Genomic DNA, 12,416 nt, shown 5'->3' on the forward strand with positions numbered 1-12,416 from the left:
AATTTTAATCAATTTTAGGCTTATCGATGTTTTTTTTCAAAATATCTGCTCATATATCTTTGATACATCTGTAAAATCGAAATATCGATATATTCGTAATTATTGATATTTTTATCATTGTAAAAGAGTACATGGTTACACCATGTCTTGTAAGTCCTAACTGACGTTTTGATAACATTCACACACATTTTCATAAAGTCATGCTAAGAACATACAATGTTTGCTTCATTCTAAAAAATTTCGATATAATAAAAATTGATATCAATATAAACTAGGGTTTCTTATAAATTTATCATTATTACTAGTGTTGATCCATTTTTCACTTCATATAATACCTCATTGACTTTAAGTTTTTAATTCTCATGTTGTATGTAATAGAAGTTATAATGCTACAATTAATAAGTATATATATACATAAGTTCAATCTTTAGCTGAGCTAGGTTGTTGAAGCCTCAATCCAGCCCAACCCACCTTTGATTGGGCTGAGAGCTTGGATTTTTCGGTTAGGGTTGGACTCAACCGACGCAGCCCTACTAGTTTGATGCAGGTTTAGAAATTTTGAAAAATTTAGGGGTCATGTTGTAATTTTATGAAAATATAGTGAAGAGTGGTACTCATATATGAGAAGAAGAAACCCTATATCCCTCTCTCGTTTCTCACACAGCCGCCGTAGCCACACAGCAAGCAGCGGAGCTCCCCCCTGGGTACAGGCGCACCGCCCTTCCACAGCAGCGGTCAGTCTCTGTGCTTCTTTCCTTCTCTCTTTCTTAGATCTTATGTGTTGGTTTGACGAATATTGTATATGAAAAGTTTGTCTTCTTTCTTTTCCCCATATTATGTATAATGAGAATGGACAGAGGGATGGATGGTTTTCATATTGGGTTAGGTAAGGAAGGAGAGGCTTTTTCTCCACCTGGGTTTTTGATTGGGTCTTTTGGGTTGTTGCGGAAAACTGGGATTTTGTAAAGATTTTAAGTTTGCATAGTTTTTATTCTACTGTTTGGCAGAGTACTGGACTAAACAAATGAACGTATAATTTAGAAGCTTTAACAGGTTTTTAGTGTGTTTTTAATGGCATTTGAAATGAGCCCATCTTGTTTTAGTGATGAGTTTCTTGTGTTCTTGCAACTATGGTGCATATTTTTATTGGGGGCATTGAAGTTGTGTCTTTTTTTCTCTTTTTCGAGGCATTGAGGATTAAAACCTCAAGTTTGTAGTCTCCATTCTTTCTGGTTGCCTACTTTTTTCTCATCAAGAAAATGGAGCATGAGGGCAATGGCTGTTTTTTCTGCAATAGCCCAATGCAGAAGATGGCTATATACCTTCAACTCCTAAATGCTCGCTTAATCTGGAACTGAAGTTGCTTTTAAAATTACTTTAGGTCTTGGCAATTGGAGTATGAAGTAGCACCATCTTAACCTTGATATATGCATATGCGCTTCATTGTTGTTAATGTATATCACAATTTTGGTTTGTTTGCCTGGCATCGAATTTCGTTATGTGATTATTAGACTTGAAAATACGTCACCTAAGAATTGCATCAGTGTTTGCTTCTAATGATTGGGGATGGGTTTTGTGTTTTTAGACCATCTTACTTTTTAACATATATGCAGAAATGGTCCAATTTTATTGTCAGCTTTGGTTAATCCAATTGCATTACTGCTTTAATAACCCACTAATAGCTTCCTGTGTATCTATCATGTCAAGAATCCTCCAAATCTCATTTTATTTTCTTTTCCATATAATGGAATTGCAGTTAAGTATTTCATTGTGTGGCTACTTCAAATGAATGGATTTACAAACCTTCCAATCTCGCTTTAATATGTTCTTGTTATTTTAGCAAGTAGTGCTCGCTAAGGATGTTGTCATTCTTAAAAGTAATGTGAAGATAAAAAGATACCTCGTCATCTAAGGATGATACTTGTCTTGATGAACTTGTATTGACTATTAACTATTATCCAAGTTGTAGACCTAACTTATCGCTACTACGAACCAGATCTGTCAAGATGTACTCTGCAAGCAGGAAAATTCAAAAGGACAAGGGTGCTGAACCCTCTGAATTTGAGGAGACAGTTGCACAGGTTTTTTAAGTAGCCATTTTCATTACGTACCTCATTTTTCTTATTATTCATCTGCAAGAATTCTAATTCTTCATGTGTCTGCAGGCATTGTTTGATTTGGAAAATACGGTCCCAGAGCTAAAAAGTGATCTGAAAGACCTTTTCATAAATTCAGCATCGTAAGAAATAATACTGCATGGGTTTGTTCAATTTTTTGGATTGGCTATTCTCATTTACTCTTGATGAGGTAACTTTTCTTTTCTTTGCACTGCAGTCAAATTGATATTTCAGGAAATCGCAAGGCCATTGTTGTTCATGTTCCCTACAGGTTGAGGAAAGGTTACCGCAAAATTCACCTTAAGCTTGTTAGGGAGCTTGAGAAAAAATTCAGTGGGAAGGTAATATTTTATTTCTATGAATTTTAACTTTTCTTGTAACTCAAGGGAACTTGTTTCTCAAGTAAGACAAAATGTCAATCTCTTCCCTCCAAAACAGACTATCATAGTGGGAATTTAAAGTATAGGTAAATATTTTTCTTGTTTACAATTCCATTTTCCAATTTATTTAAAGTTATCAAAATACCAGGTTTGGGAAAAAACCATAGACATAGTATGCATATAAAGTTAATGAATCAACACAGAAGTTTCCAGATGATAGGAGATGAAAACATGCTTTTTTTATCTTGTAATTAATTTAAGTCGCCTTTGTTGCTATTCTGCACTTGGCTTAATTTTAGGGACAGTCCTACCCATAAATTCTTTTCCAGGACTTCATTTTTCCTGCATGTCTTCCATTGTAAATCAGTTTTTTTTTAAAAAAAAAATTGCATTTCATTCACTTTATGTGCTGTGTAAATGTGTTGCATCAATTGGAATTTGCAAGTAAACTCATAAGCAGTTGTGTAGTTTAAGTTTGATTTGCATTGATGATATCGATTGTTTATCTAATCATCCTGCAGGAGGTTGTTTTGATTGCCACCCGAAGGATAGTGCGGCCACCAAAGAAAGGTTCTGCCGTTCAGCGACCTCGCACTCGCACTCTTACATCTGTGCATGAAGCCATGCTTGAGGATATTGTATACCCTGCTGAGATTGTTGGTAAACGTATCAGATACCGATTGGATGGGTCCAAAATTATCAAGGTAATTGCAACCCTTTTAGTAAATGGAAGCTTTGAAAAACAATTTTGATAATTGATTTACTTCTGTTCTTTCACTTCTACATTACATTCCTTTCTGATTTATTCTAATGGATTCTTTGTGACTGGTGGCAGATTTTCTTGGATCCCAAGGAGCGGAACAACACCGAGTACAAGCTGGAGACATTTGCCGGAGTTTACAGGAAGCTTTCTGGGAAAGATGTAGTGTTTGAGTATCCAATTACAGAGGCTTGAAGGAGCTGTTCAGAGTTTTGGTGCTGTTATTTTTTTTCTATCATTCTCTACAATTGCATTGAATAGGTGGTATTATTTAAAAATTTTGAGTCAGAGAGTGGATTGTGTTTTACACAGGAAGCTGAAACATTTTTGAAGTTTTATTCCATTTTGGTGTGTTCCCTTCCGTCATGAAAAATGTTTTGGTTCTATAACCATATACTTTCTAAGAAGTGAAGCTTGTTCTCCTATGAATGATCTGCTCTGATAATGCTGCAAAAATATTTGGGCCTTGTGCCAGCGGTTGCTTCTCCTTCCAGGTTAGTTGGTCCTCACAAGTCAATGTGGGCTGGAATAAGTAATAAGAAATGGGAATGGAATAGCATTTCATCTCCCATTCTACCTGTGGGTTATAATTAGATATGGGAGTTAGGGATGAAGTAAAGTCCAGTGTTGTGATGTTTCCTTTTCCATTTCTATTTTCGCATGGGGTGTGACTGGTAATTAGTTTAGATTAAGAGGAATCTTGGGGTTCCAAGAGGAAACGAACATATTTGTCTCTTGTTTTTGTATGATTGTAAATATATGTTGATAACAAATATGTTAAGTTTATTATTAAAAAAATTAATTGATTAATTAATTCTAATTATTTTTGTTTTAAATTTTATTTATTTAATTAATAAAAGTATAGAAATCTTAATAAATATTTTTTAATATCATTTATATGATAATTAAATACAAAAAATATACATATTAAAAAATCATATATACATAATCATTTTTTTTTTATATTATTGAATATATTTGAATTAAGTAAATTATAGTTTTAATATTAAATGTATCATCATTTATCTCATTAATCCTATTTTAAAAAATTGTTATCATTTCATTTTTAAATTTTTTATATTTATCTTTTTAATTTTGAATGTTTTTATTTTAAAATATTAAAAATAAAAATTTATTCAAAAAATATTAAAATGTAAAAATAATAATCATAATGAAGTTTTAATATTTTATAAATTAAAATTAATTTGATAAGATAAATAATAAATTATTAAAACCGATATATCTTTACTTATCGATATTTTTCTCTTTGATCATATCAATGTTAATTATACTTAAAAAAAACTTTCACATATATATTTTTATTTATTTTATTTTATTTTAAGTTTTTTTCAAATATTTTCATGAATAATTTTTGTCTTATTAACATTTTTATTAAAATATCTATCGATATTTCTATCAAAATATATTTATGATATATTCATAAAATCATGTTTACCGATATTTCAACCATGATTATAGATATTATAAAAATGTTAAATTGAATTTCAGAGTAGGCTCATTAATTTCACTCTAATGTCAAATACAGCTAAATGTCAGTGCATCCTATATTAAAAGTATGAATAGGTAAAGCTGTACTAAGGTTGGTTGGATACATGGAGTTGTATGACTACAATGTTTTCAAATACCCTTTTTATATAGAAATAATAAAATAAATAAATAAATAAATATCTTTTTAAAAATAAAGAAAATTACCACTAATTATTGTTTAAGATTTAAAAAAAAATCTAAAAATAAAAAGATTTTATTTTATAAAAAATATACATTATAAATATTATACGAGGGACTTCAAATCCCTTCAAATATCCAAATATTGGATGTTGGGTTGGTCCCCAAATGTCAGGTTGGACCGCACCAACCTTCAAAATTGCACCCTATATTTAGAAAATATTTTTATGTTCTATTCAAAATATTTTTAGAAAATATTTTTTTGCTATGGATACTATGTTATACGATTTTCTTTCATTTTTAAATATCCCTCTAACAAAGTAAAAAATCAGAGCTCTTCCACAGGGTTCTACAAGAAGAATTAATGATGGCCTTTGGTTGGAAAAAGGCTTCCCAAATAATGCTCCCATATACTTACTTGCTCAAACTAGAAGAGGTGAGAGTACATCTAACAGCTGTCCGAGAGGAACCAGGGGGACCATGGTCAAGAATCTATCCATTCCCAAGAGAAAAAAAATCATCCTTATTTTCATGTGCGCCTAAATTCCAGTACTCATCCCGCCTTCATCTGTCTCTTACCATCTTCCAAAAGTCAGTCCGCAATTTGTTTGTTTCCTAGGAAACGAAAAGAAACAGATTGGGCACACAGATCACCAGGCCTTATCATCTCAGAATGGAAACTCTCTCTTATTACTGTGACGTGGCTCTGAATATTATTATTATTACTGTGACGTGGCTCTGAATATTATTATTACTGCGACATAACATACAGGTACATAATACACATATTCATAAACAGCTGCAATACATACTGCAGGGCGCTGGCTGATGTATGCCGACTCCCATAGCTCAAAACAGCCTGCTGTTCACACCTGCCCTATAGAGGTTCAACTGGGTTGAAGTCCCAAAACTAATCTCTGTGTCCGCAGGTGCAAACAGAACATCACCCTCACCAACCTGCTCTTCACATGCCCCCACATGCGCAGTTCCCTCTCCAACTGTCACCACAAAAATGGAGGGGCCTTCTACTGCAGGGAACATGGCTGACGCCCCCTTTGGAAGACTGCAGCAATCCACCTCAAACTCATCAAAAGGAGGTAGGTACCTTCTGGTATATGGGTTTAAAGGAACTCCTTGGAGGATTTCAGGAAAGCCCTGCATACAAACATTTAAAGCATACTATCAATGCAAATTAAAAACCTTCGTTATAACGTCAACTTTAAGCTAATTATATATATAAAATTATATATTATGCCATATCAGCTAGATGGCAAACCACTGATGCATAGTTTCCAATGGACACCAGTGACTATGTATAGTTTCCAGCATCATTATAATTCAGTATACACAACATGCATGGAGTTTGACAAACACAGGACCTCTGTAGTCCAATTGAAACAGAGGATTGAATCAAGAACCCAAAAATGAGAACATTATTAAGTTCCATATGTTTGAATGACTCTTTACCTGCTTGTATGTGAGCATGGAACAGAGTGTTTGAACATCCCGGTGCTTGGGAGTAAGGCCAGCACGCACAACATTGTCTGAAGTTGCCATACATTCAATGCATTCACCATAGAGATACGCGTGGGGTTCATTTGCCCCTAGATACAATGCTTCACCAGGATTAAGCTTCACATAATTAAAAAAGAACGCTGATATGACACCCACATCCCCTGGATATTGCTTTTCTAGCCGCAGTACCAGTTGTTCCTTATCCGTCAACTGCCTCACCTGATTTGAAATGGGAGGAGCTCTCAAGCAATGAGCATGAATATCGAAGGATAAAAATAAAAATAAATAAAAAGGAAAAAGAGGAAGGCATTGTTTAAGAACTCGTAGGCATGCAGCAAACACCGCAAAAGTTTACAATGGAGCTACCTCATATGTTTTGAAGCTCAATTAACCACATTTAAGTGAAAAACTGTGAACACAAGGTTCACAGGCTATGCGCAGTCTGCTAGGTAACTGCCTAATCAAGCAATGGCCATAGGCTTCAACCATGAGGCAACTTTGAGATTTTTTTTCCCCTTTTTTCCTTTTTTGTTTTCCCAAGATACTAGGATATCAATAAAGGGAACACTCAGGCCCATGGCAAGACAATGGATATAGCCCTCCCCCATAAGTACTATGATATGGGAATATTCAATCCTATTATAGGTCCTGATTCTTGGAGTGTTAGAGGCCTGTACCCTTATTCTAAAACTCCATATGTAATTAAATTTCAGTTCACAATTTTCTGAACTCTCCACCAAGAGAGTGAGTTCAGTTTTCAATTACATTCAAAGAAACCAATTTTCAGACTTAAAAAATATTAGTATAATGTCCTAATTCCTAATGATGTATAAGTATTTATCATTTACTCTAAATTTAAATTCTATCTTCTTCCTTATAGGGTATTAGTAACCAGAACTATGCTTTCCATTACAATCTTTTCTCAATGATTTCAAAGGATGTAATTTCTTGGTAATACCAGAATAGAAGTTTGTTAGCTTAATCCATTTGAAGCATTAATGTGCACCGTTATGATTATGATAAACAGAAAAATCTAAGAATAATAAAAACTAGCTTACCTGACTTTCCATTTGAAGACGAATTTTCAATTTGGTGATTACTTTGGAAACCATCTCTTTATTAGCTGACATAAGTTGAGTGAAAATTGACTGCAGAACAGATTTTACTTTCTCCTTCCCATCTTCCTCACTAACATCTAAAACCTGATTTGCATCTGCACTGCCAACTACTTCCACAATCTCAGGAACATCCTTTAACACAATCTTAAGCTCCTGGAGAAGCATATAACAAGTTGAATCAAGTAAATTGTAGTGAGATAGAAGAATGAACATATCCACAGACAGAATAATTTAGATTAAAATGATCCATATTCTTATTATGTTAATCATTTGATACTGTAATACACTACATGCATTCATACGGAGAAACTGAAAATACCATTAAATATCTAATGAGCCTTATCCAACAAAAAGGAGTAAAGGAGCTAAATGACTGAAACGATGGTTGCAATCTCTTTGGCCATGAAATGAAATGAATACTGTAATAGATGAAATACAGGACTCTGAGTATGTCAGATCTGCTCGACCTATAGGGAACTCATGAATAATCAGAATTCTTCAGTTCATGAAGCGAAATTCTAAGAGACACATCTCTCATGAACTAAAACTACCCTAAACCCTTCCAAGTGAAAAGTTTTTATTCCATTCAAAATGTGCCAGGTATGATGTTTTACATGCTTAATAACAAACCTATTTTACCAGGTTCCTCAATCTTGAATATCCTATTTCACATAAACAAGTACTCCATTATGCAATCCTAAACTATCCTATCAACCACACATTGATTCATGGAATTTGTCTTTCAAGATGCTTTGTACATAATTTGCAAAGGAAGGCATATTGGCAGAGGTAACTCGGTTCTAGGTGGGGCAGATTAGGGAAAATACTGCCACCAACGAGGGTTTATCTTGTAAGCAAAAAGAGTGCATTAATGCAGTACATAATGTTTCGAGAACTTACAAATTCCCTGTGATTGTTGCTACACTGGCAGCCACAAATTTGTCCCAGTAGCAAGATAAATCAATTCACATTGTGCAATAAAATGACTAGCGATTTGGCGTGCTAATATGACTAAAATTATAAATTATGTCTCAATTTTCTGATGGGTGTATCCAGCTTATGCAAAGATGCATGTGAATGAACAGAGAATTAACAATAACATGTACATATTGGGTGGCAACTTAAACGAAATTCACATCCAATTCAGTAGCCAGTTGAAATTAACTTAATTCTGCAGCAATCACTAGGGGACAGAATCCATAGCTTTACAGAAAACACTCTCTTTTCTTATCTTATATTCGTTCTTTTAGTTACAAAAGAATCAAATTCCAAGCTAACCAACTTGGAGTGAATAGGATATAAGTATATTACCTCAAGACTGACAAACCCACAAAGGGCCTGGAACTCTGTTATGGCCAAAGCCATCTCCGGCTTGTGATTATCGTCTTTATAAACATGGGGCTGCAACTTATGCAGCGCCCTCGCCAGTTCCTTATCTGGATGAGCCTGTATTGATAATGCTTTGGCAACTGAAAGTACCTGGAACACACACCCAACTATCAAATCCTACAACAATGTACACGACCAATAATGACAATTTCAAAATTTAAGGTTCCTCCATAGTTCGAAGCCTATAATTATTCGCCAAAATAAATAAATAAATAAACCAGTTAAAAAACCCAATATTAAAAATTTTAAAATTTTAAAATATGTGCAGCAAACCAATAATGACAATTTCGAAACTTGCGGCTCAAAGTTCAGAGAAAAATGGAAATTTTCTCGCAGACGATTTTTAAAAAGGAAAAAATCGAGAATTTCCCTCTTTTCTGCTTTTTCCATTGAAATTTTGTTTCAAAAAACACAACTTCAAAAGATCATTTTATTCGCAGACGACTTTAAACAAAAAAATCGAAAATTTTTCTATTTTCTGCTTTTTCCATTAAATTTTGTTTCCAAAAACACTTCGAAAAAATCAATAAAATGATTGTTTTTTCGATTCAAAGTCTTCGTCGCTTTCATCGACAACACTTTTGAAAACTCTCCGAATTCCCAAGGACAAATATCCTGTCAAATCAAAACCACAAATTTACACCGAACTCAACTAGAACAAACAAACTGAAAAATCATACCTTAAACAAGAAAGGCAGGTCAGAACCCCACTTCTCGACAACCTCATCCCCAAGCACATTAGGGTTCTCCGAAATCCACGACTTCAGAGTCCGAGACTTCCCCTCTCCAATCAGGAAAGAGGGCCCAGACTCGTGAGTTCCCATCCACAACTCCGCATAAGGCTTATCCAACTGAACCTCCGCCCCGGAATTCATGGAAAACAGCCTGGCCACAGTCGATTCCGAGCCGAGGCGGCCCCAGTCGTAGTTCTGAACCGAACATCGCAGCCTCCGAAGCCTCTTCTGCTTCTCTGGAACTTGAACCTCCATCCTCCGAAACCTCTAAAACCCTCGAAAATTCAAAGAGAAGAGAAAACAGCAAGGTTTCAAGAAGAAGAGAAGACAATGGACACGGAAGAATGACAGCCTCTGCGGGCTCCGAAGCGTTTTAAAAGGGCGAGGCCGCGAGGGACGAGAACGGGTAGGAAAGAGACTTTGAGTAGGAAAAGGGAAAATACGGGTTGAATCGAAGGAGAAAATTACCATGTGTTGAGATTTCGTTTTTTGTTGGCAATCTTCCGTTCACTTTTTTATTTCTTTACTATTATTAAAATAATTGTTTAATTAATGCACGTGTTAGTCGCTTTTTCGAGAGTTTTTGCCTATGGAAAATCTTGTTTGGTACACGTAATTTCCTTAATTAACCTTTTTTAATATTATTTTAAAATAATTTCAAATAATTCTTTAGTTTTTCTAGAATGTTGGAAAAAAGACAATTAAAATAATAAAAATAAAAATAAAATGTATGAAACGGTATTGGAAGCCGCCATATCCACGTATACCTTTGAAAACAAAAGAGAAGAACTTTGGTGGAATCAAACCTTCCAGCCGTAGGATTTTATTGACAGAGGTTTGACCATAATAATTAACCTTTTTTCCCGACTTTACACCGAATCAAACCCATCGTATATGCATAATGCATTAACCCCTTCAATAAAATTGAAAATTGAAAATTCCCTTTCAATATCTCGCGATATTTCAGAGAATATCGAGGGAATGCTCTGGAGAGAGAGAGAGAGAGAGACGTAAGGGTAACGGCGTTAAAAGAAATGAGGGAGTCGGTGGAGGGTGTCAGTATGTGATGCAAGTGACAGTTGTAATGATAAAGCAGCCTTGTACACGCCGTCCGAATCAGGGACTCTTTAGACGGGCCCACTTCCGTAAATGGATTAACATCACACACACACTGGACCTAGAGATTTATTGCGAAGGAAAGGAATAAGAATTTATGCACATAAATGCGAATAGAGGTGACAAGAGGGAGTCGTTGGAAGTTTCCTACTCTATCTACTGGACCATCCTGGATTCGCCACGTGGCCTCAATTACATCACATCAGTGTATATACTATAGACGTTAACACAAAATTAATTTATAAATGTCACGTGCTAATTGTGAACTTAATAACACATTGCATAATGTTGTTAATGATATATGTACACACGAATTTTGTGGACACAAAACGTTCTAAAATTAATTGATTATGCGATACAATTTTAGTGTTAATATATAAACAATTTTTCTTTTGTCGAGAAAATCATCTTTATTTAGTGAAGATAGAGAATTTGATTTATTGATTTTATGAAACTTATAAAATATTTATTTTTAATTCTATTTCGAACCTGAATACCTAATTTCATATATTTCTAAATTATATCAAGTACTACCCTCCGAGTAGAATGCCATATAATCAATAACTTCTCGAACCCAAATTTCGTTGAACTGTAAAGTTATAATTTTCAAAATCAATTTAGTGATAATTTAATCTTGTTGAAAATTAAATTCTATTATATATTTGCTTATTATTTAATATTGGACCACACTCTCATGGCCGTGACACATGTTTTCTTAATATAATTTTAATAATATAGATGTCGAGGTATTAGATCGATACTTACCAAGTCTTAAATTTGAAATTTAAATCGATAAATTAAAGTCTAAATATATGAAAACTCTATACATGATATAAAAAATGAAATTTAAGTACATCATATGATGACTACGCTTCTATGTCAAACAGACCCTTCAATAATGGTATCATTTTTAACGGTTACTAGAGCATTATTCAGCCCTTTTTCCATGTGAGTGAGAGTGATGGGACCTCATCCCAAGATTTTCATATCCAAGCGAGGCCCAATGTTTTCATACGCACATTGTTCGCTCCACTACTATGCTTGTTTGGTTCTGGATCACGGGTTGGAGCATTGATTCCATATGTCCAAGCTCCAAATTGGATATTGTACATATGTTATTAAAATTAAAATTAAATAAAATATTTGAGAAAATAAGATATTTTTAATCATTTTGATTTTAAAACTAAAAATAAAATTTATAATAAAATTTTTAAACTTAAGTCACATTTGATTGACCTGATATAATTTATGATAAAATAAGAAACTTGGGATTAAATTTTTTAAATACTATGATTGCATCTGATTTATTAAAATAATCATTGAAAGGATTACCCTTTAGATAAGATCATACGAAACGCATGATAAAGTCTTAATAAAAATGAAAACGAACTTAATTAAATATCATATTATAGTCTATTTTACTGAGATATAACAAGGGGAAAAAAACAAAGAATTGAATTAATATGTATTAAACTTTCAATCTTGATTCTTGAAGGTGCATGTGAGATAGGTTTGGACTGAGCTACTTATCTTGATCATGTCACATTTACATAAATTAATTATCATTATCATCTCAATACAAAATTTCATTGGATGGAGTC

General features: G+C 33.8%; 2 protein-coding genes across 2 annotated transcripts; one reads left to right on the top strand and one right to left on the bottom strand.

Annotated features, from left to right (window-relative positions):
• The first annotated feature begins 634 nt into the window (after nt 1-634).
• LOC117931358 (40S ribosomal protein S7-like) lies at nt 635-3,686 on the top strand. Its single transcript, XM_034852323.1, has 6 exons — nt 635-734; nt 1,997-2,081; nt 2,166-2,239; nt 2,335-2,458; nt 3,019-3,201; nt 3,333-3,686. The coding sequence occupies exons 2-6, from the start codon at nt 2,007-2,009 to the stop codon at nt 3,450-3,452; spliced, it is 576 nt and encodes a 191-aa protein (XP_034708214.1). The 5' UTR covers nt 635-734; nt 1,997-2,006; the 3' UTR covers nt 3,453-3,686.
• A 1,618-nt stretch (nt 3,687-5,304) lies between these two features.
• On the bottom strand, nt 5,305-10,106 carry LOC117931039 (mannose-6-phosphate isomerase 1). Its single transcript, XM_034851886.1, has 5 exons — nt 9,646-10,106; nt 8,888-9,055; nt 7,517-7,729; nt 6,411-6,677; nt 5,305-6,098 (listed from the first exon to the last, which is right to left on the bottom strand). The coding sequence occupies exons 1-5, from the start codon at nt 9,952-9,954 to the stop codon at nt 5,793-5,795; spliced, it is 1,263 nt and encodes a 420-aa protein (XP_034707777.1). The 5' UTR covers nt 9,955-10,106; the 3' UTR covers nt 5,305-5,792.
• Between the last annotated feature and the right edge of the window lie 2,310 nt (nt 10,107-12,416).

This window comes from Vitis riparia, chromosome 14, assembly GCF_004353265.1.
Source record: "Vitis riparia cultivar Riparia Gloire de Montpellier isolate 1030 chromosome 14, EGFV_Vit.rip_1.0, whole genome shotgun sequence".
Taxonomy (NCBI): Eukaryota; Viridiplantae; Streptophyta; class Magnoliopsida; order Vitales; family Vitaceae; genus Vitis; species Vitis riparia.

Excerpts from the sequence above, each read along its gene's own strand:
- LOC117931358 (XM_034852323.1), top strand. The coding sequence starts at position 2,007 with ATGTACTCTGCAAGCAGGAAAATTCAAAAGGACAAGGGTGCTGAACCC. Across the intron at positions 2,240-2,334 it reads CTTTTCATAAATTCAGCATC|TCAAATTGATATTTCAGGAA; the intron begins GTAAGAAATAAT and ends TTTGCACTGCAG. Across the intron at positions 2,459-3,018 it reads AGAAAAAATTCAGTGGGAAG|GAGGTTGTTTTGATTGCCAC; the intron begins GTAATATTTTAT and ends ATCATCCTGCAG.
- LOC117931039 (XM_034851886.1), bottom strand. The coding sequence starts at position 9,954 with ATGGAGGTTCAAGTTCCAGAGAAGCAGAAGAGGCTTCGGAGGCTGCGA. Across the intron at positions 9,056-9,645 it reads ACCTGCCTTTCTTGTTTAAG|GTACTTTCAGTTGCCAAAGC; the intron begins GTATGATTTTTC and ends TGTGTGTTCCAG. Across the intron at positions 6,678-7,516 it reads GTCTTCAAATGGAAAGTCAG|GTGAGGCAGTTGACGGATAA; the intron begins GTAAGCTAGTTT and ends ATTTCAAATCAG.